Consider the following 21,349-nt stretch of genomic DNA (forward strand, 5'->3'; position numbering starts at 1 on the left):
TTTTAATTTTCATAAGCTTTATTCAAAGGATGTAACTCAAACAATTTTATATACACAACATATTACGTGTTGACTGTACAAATGCTAATGCATTTGAATACAAAATGTTTTTGAATGCCATCTACCATTCTTGGGACAGAGGGCAACAGGAGGGTGGAGACCAAAATAATGAGATTAAAAAAAACAAACAATACAATTAAGACACTGTAATTCCTTTACTTTACATATTTCTCCATAAATTTCTTGTGGAACTCGGAGCGCAGCGTGTCATTAACAAAGCGTTTCTCCTTCCGCGCATCGTCTACTCCTTTGGCACAATTCTTGAACACAACATCATCATCCCACCTAGAAAGATATTAACAGATTAATTGTTAGTGGAAAGCGAAGAACTTTTTTTTCTTCAAATAGACTTGTGTGTATTTGTGAGATACCTTCTCTTGACCCTGAATGTATTCTGAGTCTGGCTGATCTGTTGTTGTTGTTGTTGTTGTTGCTGCTGCTGCTGCCCTGCCAAATTAATCAACGGATTGCCACTCAAAATATTCTCCATGCGAATCCTCTCCTCCTCTGCCTTTTGCTCCCGCTCCTAAGACAGGAAAATTAACAAATTCACTGAACACAAACAAGTAACATTTGCTCTTCAAACGTAATCCATGTCTTAATTTGAGGATTGCGCCGTTAGCCCGATCCTTGTGAGACAGCAGGTACAAACACGCCAGTCTGAAATTATACTTTACTTTGCGTTCTTGCTCTTCAGCCCGCTCCTTCTTGATCTTCTCCAGCTCCAACAGAAGTGCAGCAGTGTCGTCGTCATCACTATCCTCCTCAGAGTCCTCATCCTCCTCATCCTATAAACAACCAAGCATCATTGGTGAGGGGGATGAATGAGCGCTAATCACCGCTAAGTCTGGCAGTGCAGGCACTTACATCAGTGAGAGGGTCGTCAGCATCAAGGTTGGCTGCTGGGATCTGATCTAGTCTGGGTCTCTTTGAAGATGATGACGAAGATGATGATGTGGTGTGCTCTGGAAAATTAGGGTCAATGCAGTATTTAAGTAGTTGTTTTAATGGGTATAAACTTTCAAAATATACACATTAAGTCTAATATCTGCAGAAAAACCAACCTCTTGGTCCCCTTTCTCTGGTCTTTTCACGTGCTGCTACACGCTCCCTCTCCTCCAGCTCCCTGCGGAAGTCACGGGCACGCACCTCCTCAGGGGCATCCTGGGTCGGCTGCCTGAGGACGGGAGAAAATAAACAATTAAAAACACATTGCTTCCAGCATTCAGGGCCAGCAGATAGAAGATGCAGAAGGAACAGTTTAGAAAGCATCATACTGGATTTGAAACCAGCCAGCAGGGCACTCAGCAACATACTGAATACAAAGCAAACTCCATTCATTTTTCATGTGCTGACCTGTACTTGATCTTGGTGTGACCCGGAAGATCTCGACTAGAATACTGCTTAGACAGGGCACTCAAATCCCCACCTTCTCCTTTACCCCTCCCTCCTCTTGCCGGTTCAAATGTTGGTCTTGCAGCTGTAGTCATCTTTGATGGCTCTGCTGTGGCAACACAAGAAAGGAGAAAAAACACAAGCTGAAAATCAAGTAATGTTCAGAACAGTACACACCAAGGCCTGAGGACAATTATACAGGGTGGGAAAGCTAGAAACAGCTCCTGACACAAATATCTAAATCTACTTGTCAATACTGAAACAGTCGCCTACTTTAAATATAACTATCCTACATGTTTTAACCCAACAGTGATTATGGAAACTCTGAAAAATTGTGTGCAGGAGAATAAATCTTCATAATTTACAGATGATATGGTTGTGTAGTAATGTAATTGTACATCAACACTGATGAGCATTACAGTTGAGAGACCCTGGGATAATGAGTTATGCTACTGAAATCATTAATTTCCCAACTGAGGCATGAAAATTAATGTGTTCATTCGTCAAACATTTAAAGGACAGAAGAACACTCGTTAACAAGTTAAACAACATCGATCTATCAATAAGCGTTTCAGATTAAAAATGTTAATACCCAGGTAATTGCATTTGTGAGACCTATACCCTTTCTTGTTTTTTAGTTATCGTTAAGAAACACAAGCTAACCAGTTAGCCGCTAATACGCTGCTAACAGGCTATCCTGCTCTAACCACGCTGTTTCTGAGGGAAACAATGTTATTTAGCCTCTACTGCCGACTGTGTGCCGCCAAACACACATTAAGTCGTTATATTTACTGAAATAAAACTAAAATTCAAATTATGGGCATTGTGGAGCAATGAGACTTACAAAGCTGGTAACTTACCTCACGACAAAAACAGATCCGAGACCAGATGTAACGTCACTTCCCGTGGAAACCTGCGCGTGGAGAAGATGCATTCAAAAACACTCGGAATTGACACAACTCTTAAGACTTGATAAATAAATAGAACTTATTTTGATACATTTGGCTAATTAATACTTTACACATATGTTGCTTTGATCATTGTATAGACGTCTCACTAAACAAATACTCTACGGTTTCTAAATTGAATCAGGTACTCTGCCTTTGCTAGCGAGAGCAAAGAAAGTGCCTTCATAAGAATACGCAGTGTTGTAGAAAAGATGATAGGGGGCAGATTTTTATCAGATGATGCATCAAAATCATAGACTGTATATCAAAACGATCGAAACTCAACCTGCCTTTAATCTTATCACAACTAACTCTCTACTTAGTGCATGCCTTTGATTAGGGTTCAAGGAGGTACTTTCAGTACCTACATCTCTGGATGGTTTCCTTTAATCACACAGCACAGTGAGTTTAAAGCTGGTCTTTTACCATTGTTAGTTCAGTTGAACATATGGTACTTTATAAAAGACTGTATATAAAAATATAATAACATGATCATAGCAGGTCAATTGGATGTTTTGAAAGTCACAAATCATGTTTTGACTACATTGTAACCCTAACTGCCAGGTCTTTAAGATTGTATTATGGTTACATTTCTAATGTGCAAGCTATGCAATGCAAATACACATGTGAGGAGTGTGACGAATAGAGGCCGGGAGCAAAGTAAAGCAAATTTCCAATCATTGTAATAGGCACACAGTTTATAGTTATTATTATTGTATTTTCAGGCCAGTGTAAACATCTCAAGATGAGGTCTCATTATATCACATATTTGTGACCAGTTTTCAAGGCTGTAAAACAAGGCCGTAAGGCTGTCAGAGACTTTGAGCTTAAACTTTATTTTTCCCTATTACTAGGACATTTTGCTTGCAGCCAGGTGAAACAGAGCGCACACACGCTTGAACATAAGATACATAAATCACAATGACATGCTGTCCTGTTTCTCTACAATTTTCATTGATCAATTCCCATTTCACCATGTCAGGTCTTTATGTACTGTATGTGAGCATGTCACTCTGATGACATCCGTCTTGTTCTGATACCTGTAGGAAGGAATACTTTTTTACTGTAGATGTTGCCTCAAAGAAGCAAACCGATGAAGGACATTTGGCTGGATTCCACACGGCATTCAAATATTTTGTGTTTTTCAGGTCTTATTCTACTTTGTCAAGTGCAAATGCTCCCTCAGGACCAACCCCAAGAAAAGTGAAGCCACTGCAGAATCTATGCCAACAAACTCTTCACAGTGTGACTGTACACTATTCTGTGACCTTTTTATTTGATGTAATCTTATCCATAATATATAAACCTGGATACGTTTTTGTGTGTGTATGTGAGAGAGTGAAAGGATGTTTGCTATTAACTTTAAAATTAGCCTTTTCTGGACATATTATAAAAGGTCAGTTCACCCCAATGATTAAGAAATATTTTCTCACAAGTCATGCAGATAGTTGATTCTTACAGAATTAAAAATTGCATTAAAAATAATCCACTGACCAAACTTTTCAGTTTATTAAAATGTAAAATGACAACATTAAAAACTGAGGTTAAGGTTCAGTGTGTTGATGTGCCCGTTTCAGTTTCACTGGAGAATGTGTACATTTTGCATGGATGCATTTGATATTGAAAGGTTCTGATAAGGCAGTAGATTAAATTCCAAGCAGTTCAACATCAGGTCTTTCTTGATTCCTAGCCTCCCCCTAATGGAACAACATGATCTTCTTTGAAGCTAAAGAGTGGAACGACACTAAAATGTTTCTTATGAAATGTCTTCATCTAATGAGCTGCGGGGTTTAATTTCTGGCCACATTTACAGTGTGGCAATATATTGACCAAGGCTAAAGTTTGTGGTTGTCACATACATTAGAAAAGCTGGAAGAACAATACATGAAAAAGCTGCTTTTATTTGGTTCTCAAGAGTTATTGTGATGGAATACATCTCCAGAATACATTTCACACTAAACTAAAAAACAATGGCCCCTACACCATAATTGTCATTAAAAGCAACCCACCCATCCACTCGATCAACCTACATAGCAGCATCCAGGTGCAACACTTTAGACCAGGAGGGGGTGGAATCTGAAATGACAGTGGGTGGGGACTCGGGTTGAAGTGTCTCTATCTGCCTGCCTGCACGAGACACACATCCGGAGGAGGCTTGACACCACTCTACTCCGACGTGCTGAAACAGCTGACCTGAACAGGTGAGAACACAATATGTTGCAAGATTGGACTTCACACTAGTTCTGATTTCATGTTCAGTGACTATGCAGGGGCAAGGGCTCATTACAAAGTCAGAATTGCTGTCATTTTCTATGCATAATGAATTTGACCTGGCTAATTGCTGCTGGCACATCTCCAGTGAGACTCATCATGCGAGATTAAAACACTAAGTGCAGGTCAAAATGTTAACAGGAGCTCCAAGAGAACACAGACACAATGCACAGTATGAGGAGACATGACACTGTAAACACAGGGCCGGTTAGAATTCTCAGCAAAAGAGTGGATAGTGAATCTGATTGAACAGTACATAGTTGTCCAGAATGGTTAATACTGTCACAAATGATCAATTCTTTCACATTCTGTATGAGTTGTTGAATGCAGGATTACAGGTTTTGAATGAAATGCTGGGTCTTTGAACCGGTCTGAGGTCTCTGGTGAGAATATGAGACAGACGGGGAGCAGATACAGTCCACAGCACATCACAATTTTACCATTAATGTTTCCTTTGAACGGATGTCTTGATAAAAAACAAACCTGGAATACATTTTTCACCTTTAAATAATTTCATCAGGTAGAACATCTGAGAAAAGATCAGCGTCATGTCAAAAGGTAAGTCACATTTAAATTCAGTTTTCCACCCGTTCATAAGATTAAATATACTATGCAAGTATTGTTGGTATGCAGTACTGACAGAAAGTGTGCGTATGTGTGTGTGTTGTAGATGTTGATAGAAACCAGGTTCTTCAAACCACCAGGGTGCGGACTACACTGAAAAATGACGTCAGTTGGATCCAGAAATCAAAAGAGAAAAAGGAAGAGCATCACACTGCAAGGTATCCTCAGCAGTTAAGATGCAACATTAAAAATGAAGCGTTAAAGCTGGGAGAGGTAACGTTGGGGGAACTAGGAAGAGGCAGCTAGATGTTGATAGCATCGAAACAAAAAAATTGTAGAGTGCACACAGGTGGACACGTAGGCAGGTAGACAGGCAGGTAGGCCAGCATTACAGTCCTGTGACAGCCAGGATTGTTTTCATTTTTGTGCTTGAGCATATGATTCATTGATTGCCATTGGGATGTAAAGAGATGTGAGAAGTAAATTGCGTACCCCAGCTTTAATTTAAAGTAACAATTCATTGAATCACATAACATTGTTACAAACCTGATTCTGGCGCCATCTTGCTTTCCTGCGTTAGTTTTTGTATGTCCTACCTCACAAGCACTGACTTTTTGAGAGAGAGAAACGATGCAACAAATATGCTGCACATTCACAAACAACTTCTTCTGTCTTGCAGGACAGAAGAAGTTGTGGAGACCAAACCCGTCTCAGTCAGACAGAAGGCATCTGTCCTGTCCACAGACAGCAAATTCAAGTGAGTGCGACAGTATACATACTGAAATATGTGAATGATACTATTTTTTTAAAAAACGGACAAAAATCCTGATTGTGCAGTGCATGTCAAAAACCATGTGACCGCCCCAAAAGAGGCCTTGTTACGTCACACTGAGCTGTAGACTCTGTTTAAAGGCCATCTGTTTTACAGTACCAGTTTTTTGAACAAAATAACAAATGCAATACCAAAGATTTGGTTTGATTTTCGTGCTTTTCCCCAGTCAGTAGTAAATGTTGGAAGACATTGTGTCTGAAGTAGGTGCTTATTAAATTACTCATTTCTGACAAATAGTCATTCTTCTATGTATTTTATTAAGAATGTGTCTGATTTTTGGGTTGAAAATGCAGTCAATCAAGAAATGACACCATGTGATATTTGATTATGCCTATTAGACCCATTGCTATACAAGGAACAATGTGGTGTCAGTTCTGCAACTCAAACTGAAATTCTCCTTTGTATATGTTGTCAGTGAACAAAAACAATAAAATGTAAACGCTTCAGGCACAAATGATCATCATGATTTTAACATATATAAACACTTCGCCCTGGACAGCTGCCTCCATAAAGACCCACAGAACACTGCAGGGTTACCTGTGCTTTAGCTGGTCGATAAAGTGTTAATCTGAATACAAGTCTTCCGGAAATTATTTCCCATCGAAGCACACAACTCCTTTCACACCTGTTTATTTGCCATTCAATTCCAAAACAGTCATTTCAGCTTTTTAATGAATATTATAAATTATAGAATAAATATAAATCAGTTTGAGCTGTGCAAACATTTTGCCATGCATCAGGTTTTTGTGATTGTGTGTTACAGGCTCAGTGTGTAAGTTTTAGTGGCATTTAGTGGTGAAAGTTGTGAATTGCAACTAAATTGCTGTCACCACTGATCCCTCCCTTTGAAAGCGCATAGTAGAAGCTATGGTGGCTGACACGCTGTGTTGGCTCTTCTGCTAAATACTACGTATGGTCCTCTATTTGTCCAAATTTCACATCTCTTCTTACTTTTAACAAACCAGACTATTACTACTTCTTCTTCCTTGTACATATTCAATGTAGTGACAAAACGGGCTCTGTAGTGCAGTTTGTCTGTTTGAGCTACTGTAGAATAATGGTGGTAAACAGATGTAAACATCCATTGACTATTTACACAGTGAGTATGATTATTGATATATGCAGTAGTGTCCCCTGCCTGTGTAGTGTTGTCAGCTGTACCTGTTGCATTGATATTACATCACCTGACTTGAACATGTACACGACAAACACAAGTACAACCCCCTTTAGTAAATTATTAAGCTTATGGACACATTTGTGCTGTAAGAAATTATTTTACTCTGTGTTTTCCCTGCAGGGACCATTCTTCTGTGTGAATAAAAAACAATAACCCATCCCCAAATTAAAAACGGCTAAACTTTCATCAAAAGTTTTTCTGAATTTTAAACAATATATTCCTTTTGTAACTACTTAATGAATCAAGTACATTCAGAATACGAAGGAAATGAATAAGAGATTCACAGCTGAACAGAGTTCAAAGACATGTTTCCGTTTCCCTTCTATCAGTATAAAAAAAACAGTTAACCCCTCGTGTTTCACAGCAGGCTTGAACACCACAAAGGAGAATCAGTTAGTAACAAGTTTTATGAGTAGATCTTTTCCTTATTATCCAACTACATTTTCACAATGTACTAGTTCATGTAATGATGCAAACTCAAACAACATAACACTTGTTAACAATCTGTCAATCAGAACAGAATTAGAAAGCTAGCTCACAGCAGACACCTTCTAGACTTACTGACTAGGATCCACCAATGAAGAAATCAAGCACAACTATGTCTCTATTCGTACTGCTTGATGTTAATTAGCTTAGCTAGCTGACACAGAAAATGACAGAGCTAAGGTTAATTTGTTGTACAGCAGTAGTTCTCAATCTTTTTAGCTTGGGATCCCCTAAAATAAAGCAGAGTCTACATCTGATCCCTCCTCACAGGTTATGGCCTTAATTTGGACATGTATCCAGAATTTCACAAGAAAAATGCAATAAATAGAGAAATTAAATTTTGTGCATCAGAAATTGATATTTTTCTTTCTTATTGCCCCCCTACTCCATCCCCCCCATGTTTGGGAACCACTGTTGTGCAACATTTTTACTCAACTTCTAAATCTGACTGTTGGCATGTAATTAACACACCCCTTTCTTCTGGCAAGCTAACAAACGGGGCGCTCTGCAGGGAGGCCGGGGGAGGTGGTGCACGATACTCAAGCAGGAGTGAACTCATTCAGTATTGCAAATGATAGAACCAGTTCATTTAGGTTTAGTTAAATGATCCTGAATGACAGCTGCCCGATATTCTTGGGTAGTAATGAGTTCGGAGGAGGGTCCAGCAACTGTGAGGTCTCCTACAGTGTGCACACCCTGTACTGATGTGGACAAGGAGGGTCCAGCTGCTGGGCCCATGCTGTGCGATGGCATTAAATGACCCTCTGTGATGGTGAAGTGGTCCAGTGGGTAGATGCCACATTTCCTGAAGCCTTCTTTCACAGTCCTAATGCCCTCCTCCTCCTTCACTACCTGATACGTCCCTTTAAATACACCTGAGAACTCCTTCTTACTGACTGCGAAGTGAGTATCAGTGGCACAACCATCACCTGCGAGGGCTGCAAAACGCTGCTTCAGGAGAACAAAGAGACCAGCGTCGAGTGGCTGCAGGATGTGAGAGCAATGAGGCGGAAGGCACAGAAGGATGACGTCCTCTTTACGAGCTGCTTCCACCACCTCAAGGTTCACAGCAGACTTGTGTCCGTCAAAAATCAGCAGCAGCGGACGCTCCTTCGGTGCGTGCAGGAGAAAGTGTTTGAGAAACCATTTCTTAAAAAGCTCTGAGTTGATACAGCCCGAATCTGACCATCCATAGAGGGCATTTGGAGGTCCTTGTGTCTTGTAACATACTCCCCCTGGATAGGCCTTTGAGTAGACAATAAATGGGGGAATGTCCTCTCCAGCTGCGCTAAAGCAAGCCAGGACGGAGATGTGGTCTCTCAAGCCTGGTGTTGGCTTGTAGCCCAGACTGGCAGATTTGGGGAGAATCACTCTCTTCCTGCCCAGCTGGAAGCCTGTTTCATTGCAGTTAAAGATTTGGTGAGGCTTGTGTCTGAGCCCACGAGCATCCACGACAGTGTTCAATAAATTAATAAACTGATCCACTGCTTCCTTCCTCACACATGCGGTCCTCCCACGGACAACATTGTCTGCTGGCTGAATGGCAATATTCTTTTCTTGCCGTTTTCTAAAATTGAGCCACCAGGTCTGGCCTAGTTTAGAAAATGCCACCCTCCGGTGCTGCCGCTTATAAATGGATGAAGCAAAGGACACCAGCTGTTGTTTAGTCAGTGGGAATCCATGCTTGGACATGTATAAAGAGAACTCCACTAACAGCTCCTCGTCTGCAGATGTTATAAGCTGAGCGGGCCCGCTGCGACTCCCTGGTGTCACCCGTCCACTGACTCTGTCCCCCAGTGAAGATTTAGGGACTCCAAACTCCTTGGCAGCCTGTCTCACCGTGCACCTTCCCGACTTTACCTCGATTAGTGCACGCTCCATGGCCTCCTCTGTCCACTTCTTCTTCTTCTTCCTCCCGATCTTGTCAAGATGATTTCTTGATGGCATTTTTTTCTAGGATGGCACAGGAAATGCAGGCATGAAGCATTAAACAAATACGATACACACAACAAATCAGCCTAATTATGAACATGTCTTAATGTCTTAACTCATTTATTCTGTTTATGAAAACAGCCCTTTCTCCGTCCATACTATAATGTTACAGGTCAAGTTCGAGATGTAAAATACCTGCAATGCTGTCAAGTCAAACTAGAATTTGAAAAACATGGAGTGTAAAAAGAGGTTAAGGTTTTGTTTCATAGCCGTTTAATTTTATTTATTAAAGCAAAAGAGGAGATTTCACACACATACGACTTTTCAACACTCAACACTCTCCATGTCAGTCCAGGTTTAACTTGAGTGTTTGGTCTGGAATTGGTTGTTGTCTGTTTTATATAGCACTAGCGTATAAAATAAAAATCTGTATGCTTTTCTAACGTTATCTTGTAACTGTCGTTAAGTGGCGTAAGAAATCAGCCGAGGGATATTATTAGCCCTGACATGATGAAGTTTAATTTCCCCTTAACACGTGAATAGGAAGTTAACTTCAGGTTCATTCAGGTATTAAAATGAGACTGTAAGTTACTTGTACTTTCTGACACCTTCAAATCTCTTCTTATGCGTAGAGAAACCTGTTAAAATATCGTTACCAACTGACTTACTGGTCTTGGGGAGTCGTCGTATTAACTTATTGGGGGACAGAAGACGTCCTGTGTTGTTTGTGACGCCGCGCACCGGAACGTTAATTATTGTTTGTAAACTACAGTCAGGTGAAGGCTGGTGGTTTTTCAGACAAAATTACTGTTAAAAACACAAAACAAGCTGCGGTGTTCAGTCTACAGTCGCCACTACATGTCTGTCGGATACATAAAGTTGAAATTACGCGGTAACGTTCCCACCAGAACCGCATTCAGTCCTGCCTAGCATGAACTGCTACATCACAAGCCGAACAGCGGCAACAGAACCGGAAGAGAAGTGACGCTGTTTTCAAAATAAACGTAGTCAACTTCCCGTTACAAGAATAAATGTCCAACTATACAGTCATTATGCGGATAAAATCAACACATTGTATCACAATACTGACTTATGGCAAAAATAGAAAATAGTAAAGAATAAAAAAAACACATTCTAGCAAGCAAAAAACAAACAACAACAACAAAAAACACATTAAGGCCAAGGTTTCCATAAAGATAAGGAAATTCAGGGATAGGGAAATTCAGGTTGACACAGCAGCACAGAGAAATGTAAAAGAACAGATACAATCAAAGTAGAATCAGTAACATTCTACGTATAGCCTATGTATAAATATATACACACACTGTATACTCACTAAATACAATCAATATATAATTAACATTCTATGTAAATGTTTAATGTTTTGGTGGTTTTGGATATTTCTGGTGGTAAATGTTGTGTAACACAATCTTACCTAATTAGATTTCTGAGGAAAACGTGTGATGTGAGTTGTAGACACTGTGACATTTAATTTGAATCAAGAGTTCCTGTCACTAAACATGAAATGAAACAATTCACATGCTTTTATTTTAGTGTGTACAGGTGTACCACCACTTCATAATCTATCAAGAGTAACATTATTATCAAGCTGTTTTGCTACTGCAGGCATTATTCCCTCTAGTCCAATTTTGTTTGAGGCATGGACTGGGACTAAATTGTCTCATGCATGTAACAGGATCATATTCCTTTTTCAAGAGAATAACTCCACCACCTCACTTCAGTGCAACGTGTTTGGTGGTATTTACATTGGTAATAAACATTGTGTTGACATTTAAGGCTCTATTCGTCAGCTTTGTTTCATCAATCAATGTGGCTGGCTCTATTGTTCTACTCAGCTGGTGTCCTATATTTTAGTAATTTGTTGTGCTCATCCTCCAGTGCATGTCCGACTATTTGTGCAACATTTTTTGTGTAGTTTTATAGATGAACCCCTTCTGAAACTGCTTAAACTCCTGACATCCGATCATTTATTGCTGACGAGGTTTTATCTGTTGATACTATAATCAGTAAGAAAGTAAACGTTTTGCAAGTCACCTGACACCAATTACATTATCCCTTGTATAAAAGATTCTTTCAACTATCTCAGTATGGAGCATTTAGCATTTAGAACTAAAGTAGTTTACAGCTGATTAAATCTTTAATTGGTTGTGAAGAATTAAATAGAAATATATATAATTTGCTATTGTTACTCTGCTATGTTATAAATGCCAAGGTTCTTCTTAAGGTGTGAATATTATTCTTTTCTTGTGGATCAGTAGCTTCTCCACTGAGTCCTCCTCCCTATATGCTCCCTGTGTGCTGAATTTCAATTAAAAAGTGTGCAGACTATGATCTACTTGTTTCAAGTTTTGCAATATTAATCTCACTCTGAACGTTGAAACCAAATATTGACTGTTGCTAGGTGTATGTGTTTTACAGTGTTATTATTTTCTGTTCTGTTGTAGTGATTCGGCTAATCAGGCAATTGGTGCAGATATTCCTCCCCGAAAAGATGCTCAGCCTGAGGGGTCAACAGTGGAATCCACAGACGATACAAAGTTAGTATATTAGAGCATCTCTCCATTGACTGAAACTGCAAGTATGACATTTAAAGGTGCTGAGTGTAGGGATTTTGTTCATATGTCTTTTTTGCATAGTTGGGAATAAGTACCTTCCTCTGTTACAGGCCCCAAGCACCCATAAAAGAACATATCAAATATGGTAAGGCACAACCAGAAAAATCAGTTACCAACACACCTGAAAAAAAGAAGGAAGAATATGCTGACACAGCAGTTAATCGGTCAGATGTGAAACACATCTCTGCAGAGGTTCCATCAGTTTTTTCAACAAAGAAAAATCCAGAGTGTCCTGTGGGCCCGGGTGAACAGCCAGTTGCCAACACAACAGCAGAAAACAAGCAAGAATATGCTAATACAGCTGACCAGTCAAATGAAAAACACAGTGAGGATAAGGTCTCTGCAGATGCTCATGAAGATATTGTTGCAGAAACCTCTGCTGTTGCTGGCACCGGAGAGAGTAAAGACACTGCTGATGTCCATGCTGGGCTTGCAGTTGAACTGAGACCTCAAGAGGAACCTTCAACCAAAACAGAGTCAGCAGGTGTAGAATCACCTGTACAACCTGCAGAGGGGAGTCCTCCAAAACAGGCTGCAGAAGAAATTGTTGAAGCTGTAGCTAAGGTTGTGGTGAAGTCATTGCCTGACAAGAGTGATGCAATTATTCCAACACCAGTGAAACCAGTCCCTGGTTTATTGGTAGAATCTGTATCCAAATCACCCTCTGAACTTGCAGCTAAAACCGCCACAGAGGGGAGCTGTGTGAAAGGTCCACCAGAACAGGTTGCTGTAGAGTCATTGCCTGGGACTCCTACTGTCACTGATGTCTCGGGAGAAGAGGTTGCTCTCCAAGACAGGATGGAACCAGTCCCTGGTTTATTGGCAGAGTCTTTATCCGAATCGCCCACGCAACCTGCTGCTGATACCGCTACAGAGGGGAGTTGTGAAAAAGGTCCCCCAGAACTGGCTGCTGGGAAAACTGTCAATGCTGTTAGTGAGGTTGCCGTGGAGTCAACGCCGGAGACTCATGCTGTCACTGATGCTTCAGGAGAAGAGGCTGCTCTCCAAGACAGAGTGGAACCAGTCCCTGGTTTATTGGCAGAATCTGTATCCGAATCGCCCACGCAACCTGCTGCTGAAACTGCAGTCAAGTCTGTGGAGTGTAAACTTGTGTCTGCAGCCTCAACAGAGCCTGTTTTAAAGAACAGAGCTGAAGTAGCTGAGCGTGAAGTCCAGCCTGTTGATAACACTGTTGTCATGCACAGCATTGAGCCAACAACTAGGACTGCAGCTGAAGCTGCTCCTAAACCTCTGAAAGATCCAAAACAATCTCTCACCAAGGATACAAAACTGAACCAACAGTCTGATAATACCAACAAGTGAGTAAGCTCTTAACAAAAGGAACCACCTCACATTTACTGTTTTTCATATATTATTCTGATGTTTTCACTTGTTGAGTAAAATGGATGTCACTGTTTGCTGATGACAATTTTTTGTAGCTCTGAAATGTTTCAAAAGCCCGTGGAGGAGCTGGAGCCCACACAAACTCGGAATAAGACCAGGTAATGTCTCAATTTAAAGACAACACAATGTTGCATTTCAAACATTATGTATGTTATGCAAACGCTAACAAGGGTGATAATCTTTTTAACACTTTGTCTCTACCACAGGCATAGCAAAGATGTTTGTTCATTCTGTGACAAAATAATTGAGGGATATGTCAAGATCAAATTCAGTGAACCTCTGGTGCAGTGCCACCCTGACTGTCTAAAGGTTTGTTCTGTCTTCTTCTTTAACTGTTTGGAAACACACTGGATATCTGTGGTTATATACTGAATGACTGCATGAATGCTAAATGTTAATATTGTGTATGTTTTTGCAGTGTGGTGTGTGCGCTAAGGCCCTGGGAGATATGCTGACCCCCATGTTTTTGCTTAACCAAGTGATCCAATGTGATGGCTGCTTTGCAAAAGCTCTAAGACCTAAAGCCTAACTGGGACAAATATGTCATCAGAGAAGACCCAAACCATACTGTGATTAATGTGTTGTTGGGGGTGGGAACTCACCACTGTTGCCTTAAGCCTGTATTCTGTCTTTTGAAAGAATTTCCCTACTGAAAGTTGTTTAGGATATAGTGTATTGTCAGGATTAAGCATTCTATTAGGAAAAGGTTTGGTAGCATATCATTGTAACAACTGCCAAAGAACGTACTGTATACTGTTAAAATAAAATCACAAATTACTGCTGCAGATTTTAATCATTTAATCAGCCTTAATTTCAAATAAGCAGACACAACTCAACCCAGCTCAGTAAGTAGCAGGGCTACACATCAAACTCCAGTCACCTGGAGGCACGTTATTGAAGCATCAACACCTCAGTAACATAAAAACAGCTTATTTTAAGCAGTAAACAAAAAGCCTCCAGGAAAATGGAAGCACATCTTTGTTTCTCACCCTTATACAGTGGCAAAAATGCATTATGAGTGAATGCAAGGTGCATTTATTGTAAGTGAAAGCACAAAGGGAGATGGGAGGATACACCTAACCCTTGCAGAGAACTTTGGTACATTCAGCTACTCTTTATTAAGTTCACATGATGTTGATACACAAGTTGGTGATAATGAGGCAACAACAAAATCATATTCACAACAAAAATTATGCATCAGTAAACACTGAAGGAGGGGCATGCAGTTATGATTTGCGAGGTGAGCTATCATTGCTCTTAATTATTCATGAAACGTCATACATCAAAATCCGACAACAGCGTCAGCACCACCAAAGCTTCGCAAAAAGGATAAAATGAGAGATACAACCTGCGACAGGAAAATGAACAACAAAGCTAAGAGAATCATCTGAGAGGAGGATTTGAGGGGGAGGCCTGAGCTTGCTGCTGGGTGTGAATTATCTTCATCTCTCTGTCTGTTGTTCATACAAAATAGTGATGAGAATCATTTGTCTGTTATTGGACACGTCTAAAGAAATACTATAGCAGATGATCCAGGTGTGGAATTTGCTGTCTCCCGGTTGATGAGTGGAACTCTAATGTTGAATGGGTTGACTGTCCCTCTCATAGCCGGAGGATGGGGTTGACTGGGACAAAAGGTGTTGCACTTAGCGGACACCTTTCCTGCCCAAGAACCGCAAAACTGCATAGTTGTAGGTGGTGGCAATCATATACAGAAACTGCAAAGGAAGACGATTGAGGTAGAGGTGGGGAGAATAAGAAGGAAAAAAGATGAAAATATGGAAAAATCACCCAAATGACATTATTTTATTACTTACCTCGAGTGATATCTAGTCATGTCGGTAGTTTTGGTTTGGAGTTGAATTTCTGAGATTTCTGCTGACCCAATACAAACAAGGTGACTTTTGGTTGTGGTGCGCACAGCACTGAAAACAGACCTACCAGTTTAGTGTCCCTGTTACTCTTTATAATCCACACTGCTGTGAACAGTGTTGGTAGGAACTATTTCCTTGGTAGAAAATAATTCTACTGAATAGCCATGCCTGGAAAGAGATGTTGCTGAATTTTTCCCCTGAAGTTTTCAAAACTTTGAGTGCCACAAACAAAATGTAAGTCACCGTTGTATTAAGGTATTCAGTACTTTGGTCAACTGTTGTTTTTAAATATGAACTTTAAATAAAGTTGAATTGGATTGGATTTGATTGGAAGGTGGCAGCAATCAGAGACAAATATCTCAAAATCTGGCCATATAAAACCAAAACTATCTGCATGGCTCAATGAAGCTAAATGTACCAAAGCAATTGCTTACCAGTGCTAAGAGAGTGACCCCGGCACCAGCAAATGCAGCTATGTACAAGTCATAGGTGACGTAGAACTGTAAGACATATCAAACACAGGTTAGATTAATATATATTTAGGGAAGTAACCAAATCTAACAACTTTAATGTGAGGATGCTGACAGGTAATACTGATCTGTGTAAATAGGAATATTGGATTCATCTACTCACTTCGCTGGTTTTGCAAATAGATGCCAAGGTCATTCCACAAACCTTGCCTGGCATTGCATTCCAAGGGAGTAGACCTTAAATGAAGACATGACGTAAGTATCTCCCATTGCTGAATCATGATGGGTTATGACTCATTTAAGTTCCTGCCCGCATACAGCATATCAGGGACACAGCAGCAAAGAAATTAAGATAAAGGTGTAGTTATCTTCATTATTTCAACAACCAGTTTTGCAGCCACATGATTAATTCATCGCTTCCACAGACACATTAACATTCTCATCAGGTGGACATGCGGTCAGTCATTATAAGAGCAACGCACCATACTGCCTGGCGTCCATGCAAATCCAGCCGTGCTGATTAATGCTGGGGGTTGTTTCAGCCAGGATGTTGATGTCGTGGCAGGTCTGCTCCATGTTGAACAAGAAGAAGACTGGGATAGCAGTGAAGGCAAACACTGCCAGCCAGATGAAGGCCAAGATGTACGTCACTATGATAAACTGGTGAAATAAGAAGTGCAGCACGTAAGGTCACAGGACTGTGGCGTAGGAGCTTAGGTTTCAGTGTGATAAATGTGGTGTCATTAAATCAGCTATCAACCATAATTCATGGTCCTGTTTAGAAATTGCATAAACAAAGAACATTTAATCGAGCTCTGGAGCTAAAACAAACCAGTATTCAGCATCTTAATCTGACGTCATATTTCCCCACCTCTTTACCCCCTCGCCCCCGTTCTCACCGTCAGGCTGAGGCAGCGGCCGCATTGGGTGCTCCTGAATTCCCCAAAGGTCTGCTTGACAGCGCTTGTGGTGTAGAAACCCTCGGCCAGCAGCAGGATACCATAGAGGAAGAAAAATGATGCTAGGCCATAGATCACATACTGGAAGTATTTGATACTGGGATAGTCACAGGGAGAGATCAGGTCAAACAGTAAAATCAAACAATTCTTCTTAAGAGGTCAAAAATCATAATTCAGAGAATTTATTGAAGTGTCACTCACAAGGAGGCCATAACCACAAAGTCCTGAACGTTGCGGGCGAAGTAAGTCTCAACCAGGACTTCGGTCTGGGTCAAAGCTTCGTGCCCACAGCCACAAAACATTGCCATGCCAGCATAGCACAGCAAGGTGGCCACCAGGGATGGGTAGGGCACTGCCCCAATGCACCGGATACAGCAATCATAACAACCTGAGGGGGCATAATATATCAGCACACAGGCGGCACACACCGCACATATTACCACACAACACATCTACGCCACGGTGGGGATCTCTTTTACTGTGGGGGAGCTATGAAAAAGGCCTCGTTCTGTCTGCAAATCCATGAGCAAACACCAAAAACCCCACCAACAGGGAAGAAAGCAACAGAAAAAAAATTAGACAGCAGTGACAAACAAGAGTTCAAGCAGCGATTCCCAATAAAGCGTCCAAACAAAAGCAGTCACCACTGACTTCACGGCATTCTCAAGCACTTCTTCCAGTGTAAGCTGCGCTGTTGAAGCAGGTAGCAAATATCCATAGTGTTAATAAATGCATTGGCAGAAATGGGATAGAGGAAAGCACCTAAGGCTTTGCAAAGCCAAGGCTGCCTGACCGGAAACATTTGCTGCTTCTGATCCTGTACTCCGCAACAAGAATGATCCCAATGCCAACCCCTGATGTACAGTCCTGCCTACAAGGTATTGCTACTGTAAAATAAGCCTTTCCTCGCAGATTTCATCCGTATGTGAAAGCTCCTCTGCCTGTACCAACACCTCACAGCTCAGCCCCTACTAACTCGGGTCCTGCCCTCTTTTCTTCTGCAGTCACAGGCGTCACCAGGCGAGCGAGAGATGGTGGTGAAACACTGGCTTTAGGGGCCTACAGGAACAGCTTTCTCTTTGTGGCTGCAGATACAAGATCCATTGTCTTTGCCATGATCAGGAGGAACAAAGGGCAGCGATGTCAAACAAACAAAGACCATAGTGCCACAATACACACACACACACACACACACACACACACACAGACACACACACACAGTAGTATGTGGTGGCAGAGGGGTCACCAGGACCGCCTTAACACCACTGGCAATGTCGCTATTCTGGCCACCCTCCATCCACAGCTGGCTGAGACTGGTACCATGGCACGGAGTGTCAATGGCGGCGGGGGCTGGGTTCAAGTGTTCAAAGAGTGGGTAGAAGCATATTGAACAAGACTGGCAATTTGAATATCTTCACCACAACAACAACAACAACAACTCCACTCAAGATTTGTCACTATACAGAGTGGTGCCTAAACTATCTCGCTATGATAAAACATCCTGATCATTTCAAAAATTATATGATTTTAGTTTGAAGGAACCGGGGATAAGTTGAGCAAAATGCTAGTGAAATATAAATAGTAACAGCAGGAAGACTGCTAGAGTCCCATAAATAATAGTGCCTGCTGATACCCACGCATCAGCTGTGCCCTGCTGCAGTAACAGTGGTTACAGTGATAGAGTGATACAGGCCTTCACAGCTTCTATTTGAATTCAGTGCAAAAGGCATTAATGCATTTACAGTAAATGCCAGATAATCAGTCAAGTAGACTAGAAAGCTGTAAAAAGCTGTAGAAATGTGTGAAAGTTAACACACAAGCTTGCAAGTGAGAAAAAAATGGTTAGCAGAAGTTTGGGTCCGCAGTTCTCGTAGAGATTCGCTAATTTATGCCCGTGACACATGGGGGAGTATCTGACCTCTTTCACATGAATGACCTGGCATGACCTTGGCATGATGAGAGTCACTGCCCATCTCTGTCAGCCACTATGATTCCAGTCTTATTTATGGTCAAAAGGGGTTAGAGGAGGTAACGAGGAGTTCTTCCATTATTTAAAAGTAAGTAATCCCAGCTGAGCCCATGTGCTGTTTTTGTTTCTGTCTTCTGAAATCATTATTGTATGCCAAACAATATCATATACTAGGAACAAGGGCAAAATGTGAATCAGTAGTAAATTAATAATCCATATGTGGATATCAAAATACTTTTTATAAATGACAACACATGGTTAAAGCGGTAAATCTTGCCCACAGTGCATGAGCGCAATGTGATGTGTAAGGACAGAAAGGACATATTAAAGGCAACATTAGTAAGTTATTGAAATCCACATTTTCAAATCACATCAATAAGAGATGATAAGAGTTATTAAAAATTCTGTGCACTCACCCATGTCCAGAAAGAAATGCAGGGGTTATTGAAGTTTTGCTGGGTGGCTTTGTGTCTGTGATATGAGGATATGAGAAGTTATTCCCCGCCACTCCTATATGAATCTGACTCGCGCTTTTGTCTCATCAACAATAGATAGACCACATCTCCCAGAGTCACATCTTAAAGTCACAAAGTCCCATTTCAGCTGCCAGTCATTATTTATAGAGCCATGGGTTCAGGAGTGGGGACAGAGAGCTGCTCACAGTTTCCAATATGAGTTTTCTTCTTGGAATTTCTGATATTTACTGTTAGTTAACTGTTAATACTTTATATGCTAAAATATAAGTAATAATGAAAGCCTTTGCATGCACACTTTAAAATTAAATTATATTTTAGTATGTCAGCCACAAAGAGTAAAGATTAAATCAGTTTATACACTTTGGCCAGTTGGTCAGTTTATAATAAATTTGGGGGGAAATGTGTACTGTTTTCTTAATATTATCTGTATAATATATGATGTTCTTAATATGCACAATGCAAATTAACTAACACAACTATCCAGAGAGTTTTACATTTTTTTTTACCTCAAGGTATTATTGTGCACTTTCATTTGTAGGGTGTATTTCATTAACTTTCAATAGTCCATCTGTTAATAGTCCACATGAATGTGCCGCCTATCTGCACACACACATGCTAGATGTCAGCAAGATACAATGGTCTGAGGGTCCTCAGGGCTGCATCTTCAGAAACACAGCCATCAGAGGTGTGCACAGACAAAAGAGTGGTATAAATCTAAAAGCCAGTGACTGACATCGATGAAGTTGACTAACAAGGGTGACATTGACGGTCAGGTCCAGCTGCTGCCCTCCTTCCCTCCCTCCCTCATGTTTGACCCAGTTGATGTCAAAAGCTGGGTTCAGTACAAAGGAGCCAGTGTGGAGCAGGAGAAAACACCATGCGATCTTTTTTTTGGGGAGAAACCCATCATCCTATTTTTTGCTTGCCATTTCAAGGCCATGACAAACTGGACACAACTGAGTGTCACAGAAAGACGTTAATAATCACTTCATTATATTAAATTATATTGAATTAGATTTAAATTAAATGCTTTTTTTAACTGATTGTAAGGTACCATCACTTCTTAACAGACACATTGCCATTTCACCAGTTGGGCCAGATCATCATCAATCATCTGATCCCCTCCAAAATCAGGACATCTGAGTGACTGATCTGTTGTTGAACATAAGTGCACTCCTCTCAAGACGAAGTGTTCATCAAATAATAGCCGTGTGGATTGGGAAATTGTTCGGTTTGAGTCGTAGCCTTTTGTCTCTTAAAAACCAGAGAAGTAGCAGATCAAGTGATTAGTATGTAGAAAGGATTATTGGCATCAGCTTTGTTAAGCTGTGGAGAGGAATGATGCCTTTGAAATCTCTGAGAAAACCGTGTGAGAGAAAGACACTAGAAGCGTTAATAAACCTCTGCACTGTATGTGAGTGTGTAGAATGGTTGTCAGCTTTACTTGTGAGATGTGAGTTAGAAATAATGTTGACAATCAAAGGACTGGATGATGTAGGAGGACAAGTTTTAGAGGCTTGCTAGCTTGGGTGACGCAAAGCGAGCAATTGATTTATTTATGAATAAGCTATATTCCACAAAAGCTGATGCAGATGGTGATCAGGGATGTGAGCAGCTCAGATGATTAATTATTGGTTAACACTTAATAAGACATCCTAACAGTCATTAGTTAATGCATGAACTGATATTTACACATTGCTCTAAGCTTTCTCTAAGCTGCAAATGCTATTATGATGCATACATCATTATATTTTGCATAATCAGATAGAAACTGGAACCTTTATCATGATCAGCACCATGGACAGCAGTGACTACACTGTTCTACATATCAGTGCACTATATGTGACTGTGTGTGCGCAGTATACTCGCCAATATTGATGCACCGAAAATGGTAATG

The 21,349-nt window shown here is 40.7% G+C and overlaps 4 protein-coding genes across 8 annotated transcripts; 1 reads left to right on the forward strand and 3 right to left on the reverse strand.

The window, feature by feature from the left end:
• On the reverse strand, positions 1-2,388 carry cwc15 (CWC15 spliceosome associated protein homolog). Of its 3 annotated transcripts, none has more exons than XM_046040092.1 (7): positions 2,316-2,388; positions 1,417-1,564; positions 1,125-1,237; positions 928-1,025; positions 738-848; positions 432-586; positions 1-345 (listed from the first exon to the last, which is right to left on the reverse strand). In XM_046040092.1, exons 2-7 carry the CDS (start codon positions 1,548-1,550, stop codon positions 216-218), a joined length of 741 nt encoding a protein of 246 aa, XP_045896048.1. In that variant the 5' UTR covers positions 1,551-1,564; positions 2,316-2,388; the 3' UTR covers positions 1-215. The 3 variants fall into 3 exon arrangements, with proteins under 3 accessions (XP_045896048.1, XP_045896049.1, XP_045896046.1); XM_046040093.1 differs by having other exon boundaries at positions 1,417-1,561; positions 2,316-2,364; XM_046040090.1 differs by lacking the exon at positions 2,316-2,388 and adding an exon at positions 2,048-2,208.
• A 4,295-nt stretch (positions 2,389-6,683) lies between these two features.
• Positions 6,684-10,645, reverse strand: si:rp71-1d10.8 (MFS-type transporter clz9). Of its 2 annotated transcripts, none has more exons than XM_046041130.1 (2): positions 10,333-10,645; positions 6,684-9,685 (listed from the first exon to the last, which is right to left on the reverse strand). In XM_046041130.1, exon 2 carries the CDS (start codon positions 9,677-9,679, stop codon positions 8,318-8,320), a length of 1,362 nt encoding a protein of 453 aa, XP_045897086.1. In that variant the 5' UTR covers positions 9,680-9,685; positions 10,333-10,645; the 3' UTR covers positions 6,684-8,317. The 2 variants fall into 2 exon arrangements, with proteins under 2 accessions (XP_045897086.1, XP_045897087.1); XM_046041131.1 differs by having other exon boundaries at positions 10,329-10,645.
• A 2,837-nt stretch (positions 10,646-13,482) lies between these two features.
• On the forward strand, positions 13,483-14,420 carry si:dkey-125i10.3 (zinc finger protein 185). Its single transcript, XM_046038799.1, has 4 exons — positions 13,483-13,619; positions 13,740-13,802; positions 13,911-14,013; positions 14,123-14,420. Exons 1-4 carry the CDS (start codon positions 13,498-13,500, stop codon positions 14,231-14,233), a joined length of 399 nt encoding a protein of 132 aa, XP_045894755.1. The 5' UTR covers positions 13,483-13,497; the 3' UTR covers positions 14,234-14,420.
• Positions 14,421-14,487: 67 nt separating this feature from the next.
• Positions 14,488-19,451, reverse strand: plp1b (proteolipid protein 1b). 2 transcript variants are annotated; one of them, XM_046040233.1, is made up of 7 exons: positions 19,393-19,451; positions 17,209-17,395; positions 16,948-17,104; positions 16,531-16,708; positions 16,212-16,285; positions 16,013-16,078; positions 14,488-15,422 (listed from the first exon to the last, which is right to left on the reverse strand). In XM_046040233.1, the coding sequence occupies exons 1-7, from the start codon at positions 19,394-19,396 to the stop codon at positions 15,351-15,353; spliced, it is 738 nt and encodes a 245-aa protein (XP_045896189.1). In that variant the 5' UTR covers positions 19,397-19,451; the 3' UTR covers positions 14,488-15,350. The 2 variants fall into 2 exon arrangements, with proteins under 2 accessions (XP_045896189.1, XP_045896188.1); XM_046040232.1 differs by lacking the exon at positions 19,393-19,451 and adding an exon at positions 17,770-17,809.
• Between the last annotated feature and the right edge of the window lie 1,898 nt (positions 19,452-21,349).

This window comes from Micropterus dolomieu, linkage group LG23 (genome assembly GCF_021292245.1).
Source record: "Micropterus dolomieu isolate WLL.071019.BEF.003 ecotype Adirondacks linkage group LG23, ASM2129224v1, whole genome shotgun sequence".
Lineage (NCBI taxonomy): Eukaryota > Metazoa > Chordata > Actinopteri > Centrarchiformes > Centrarchidae > Micropterus > Micropterus dolomieu.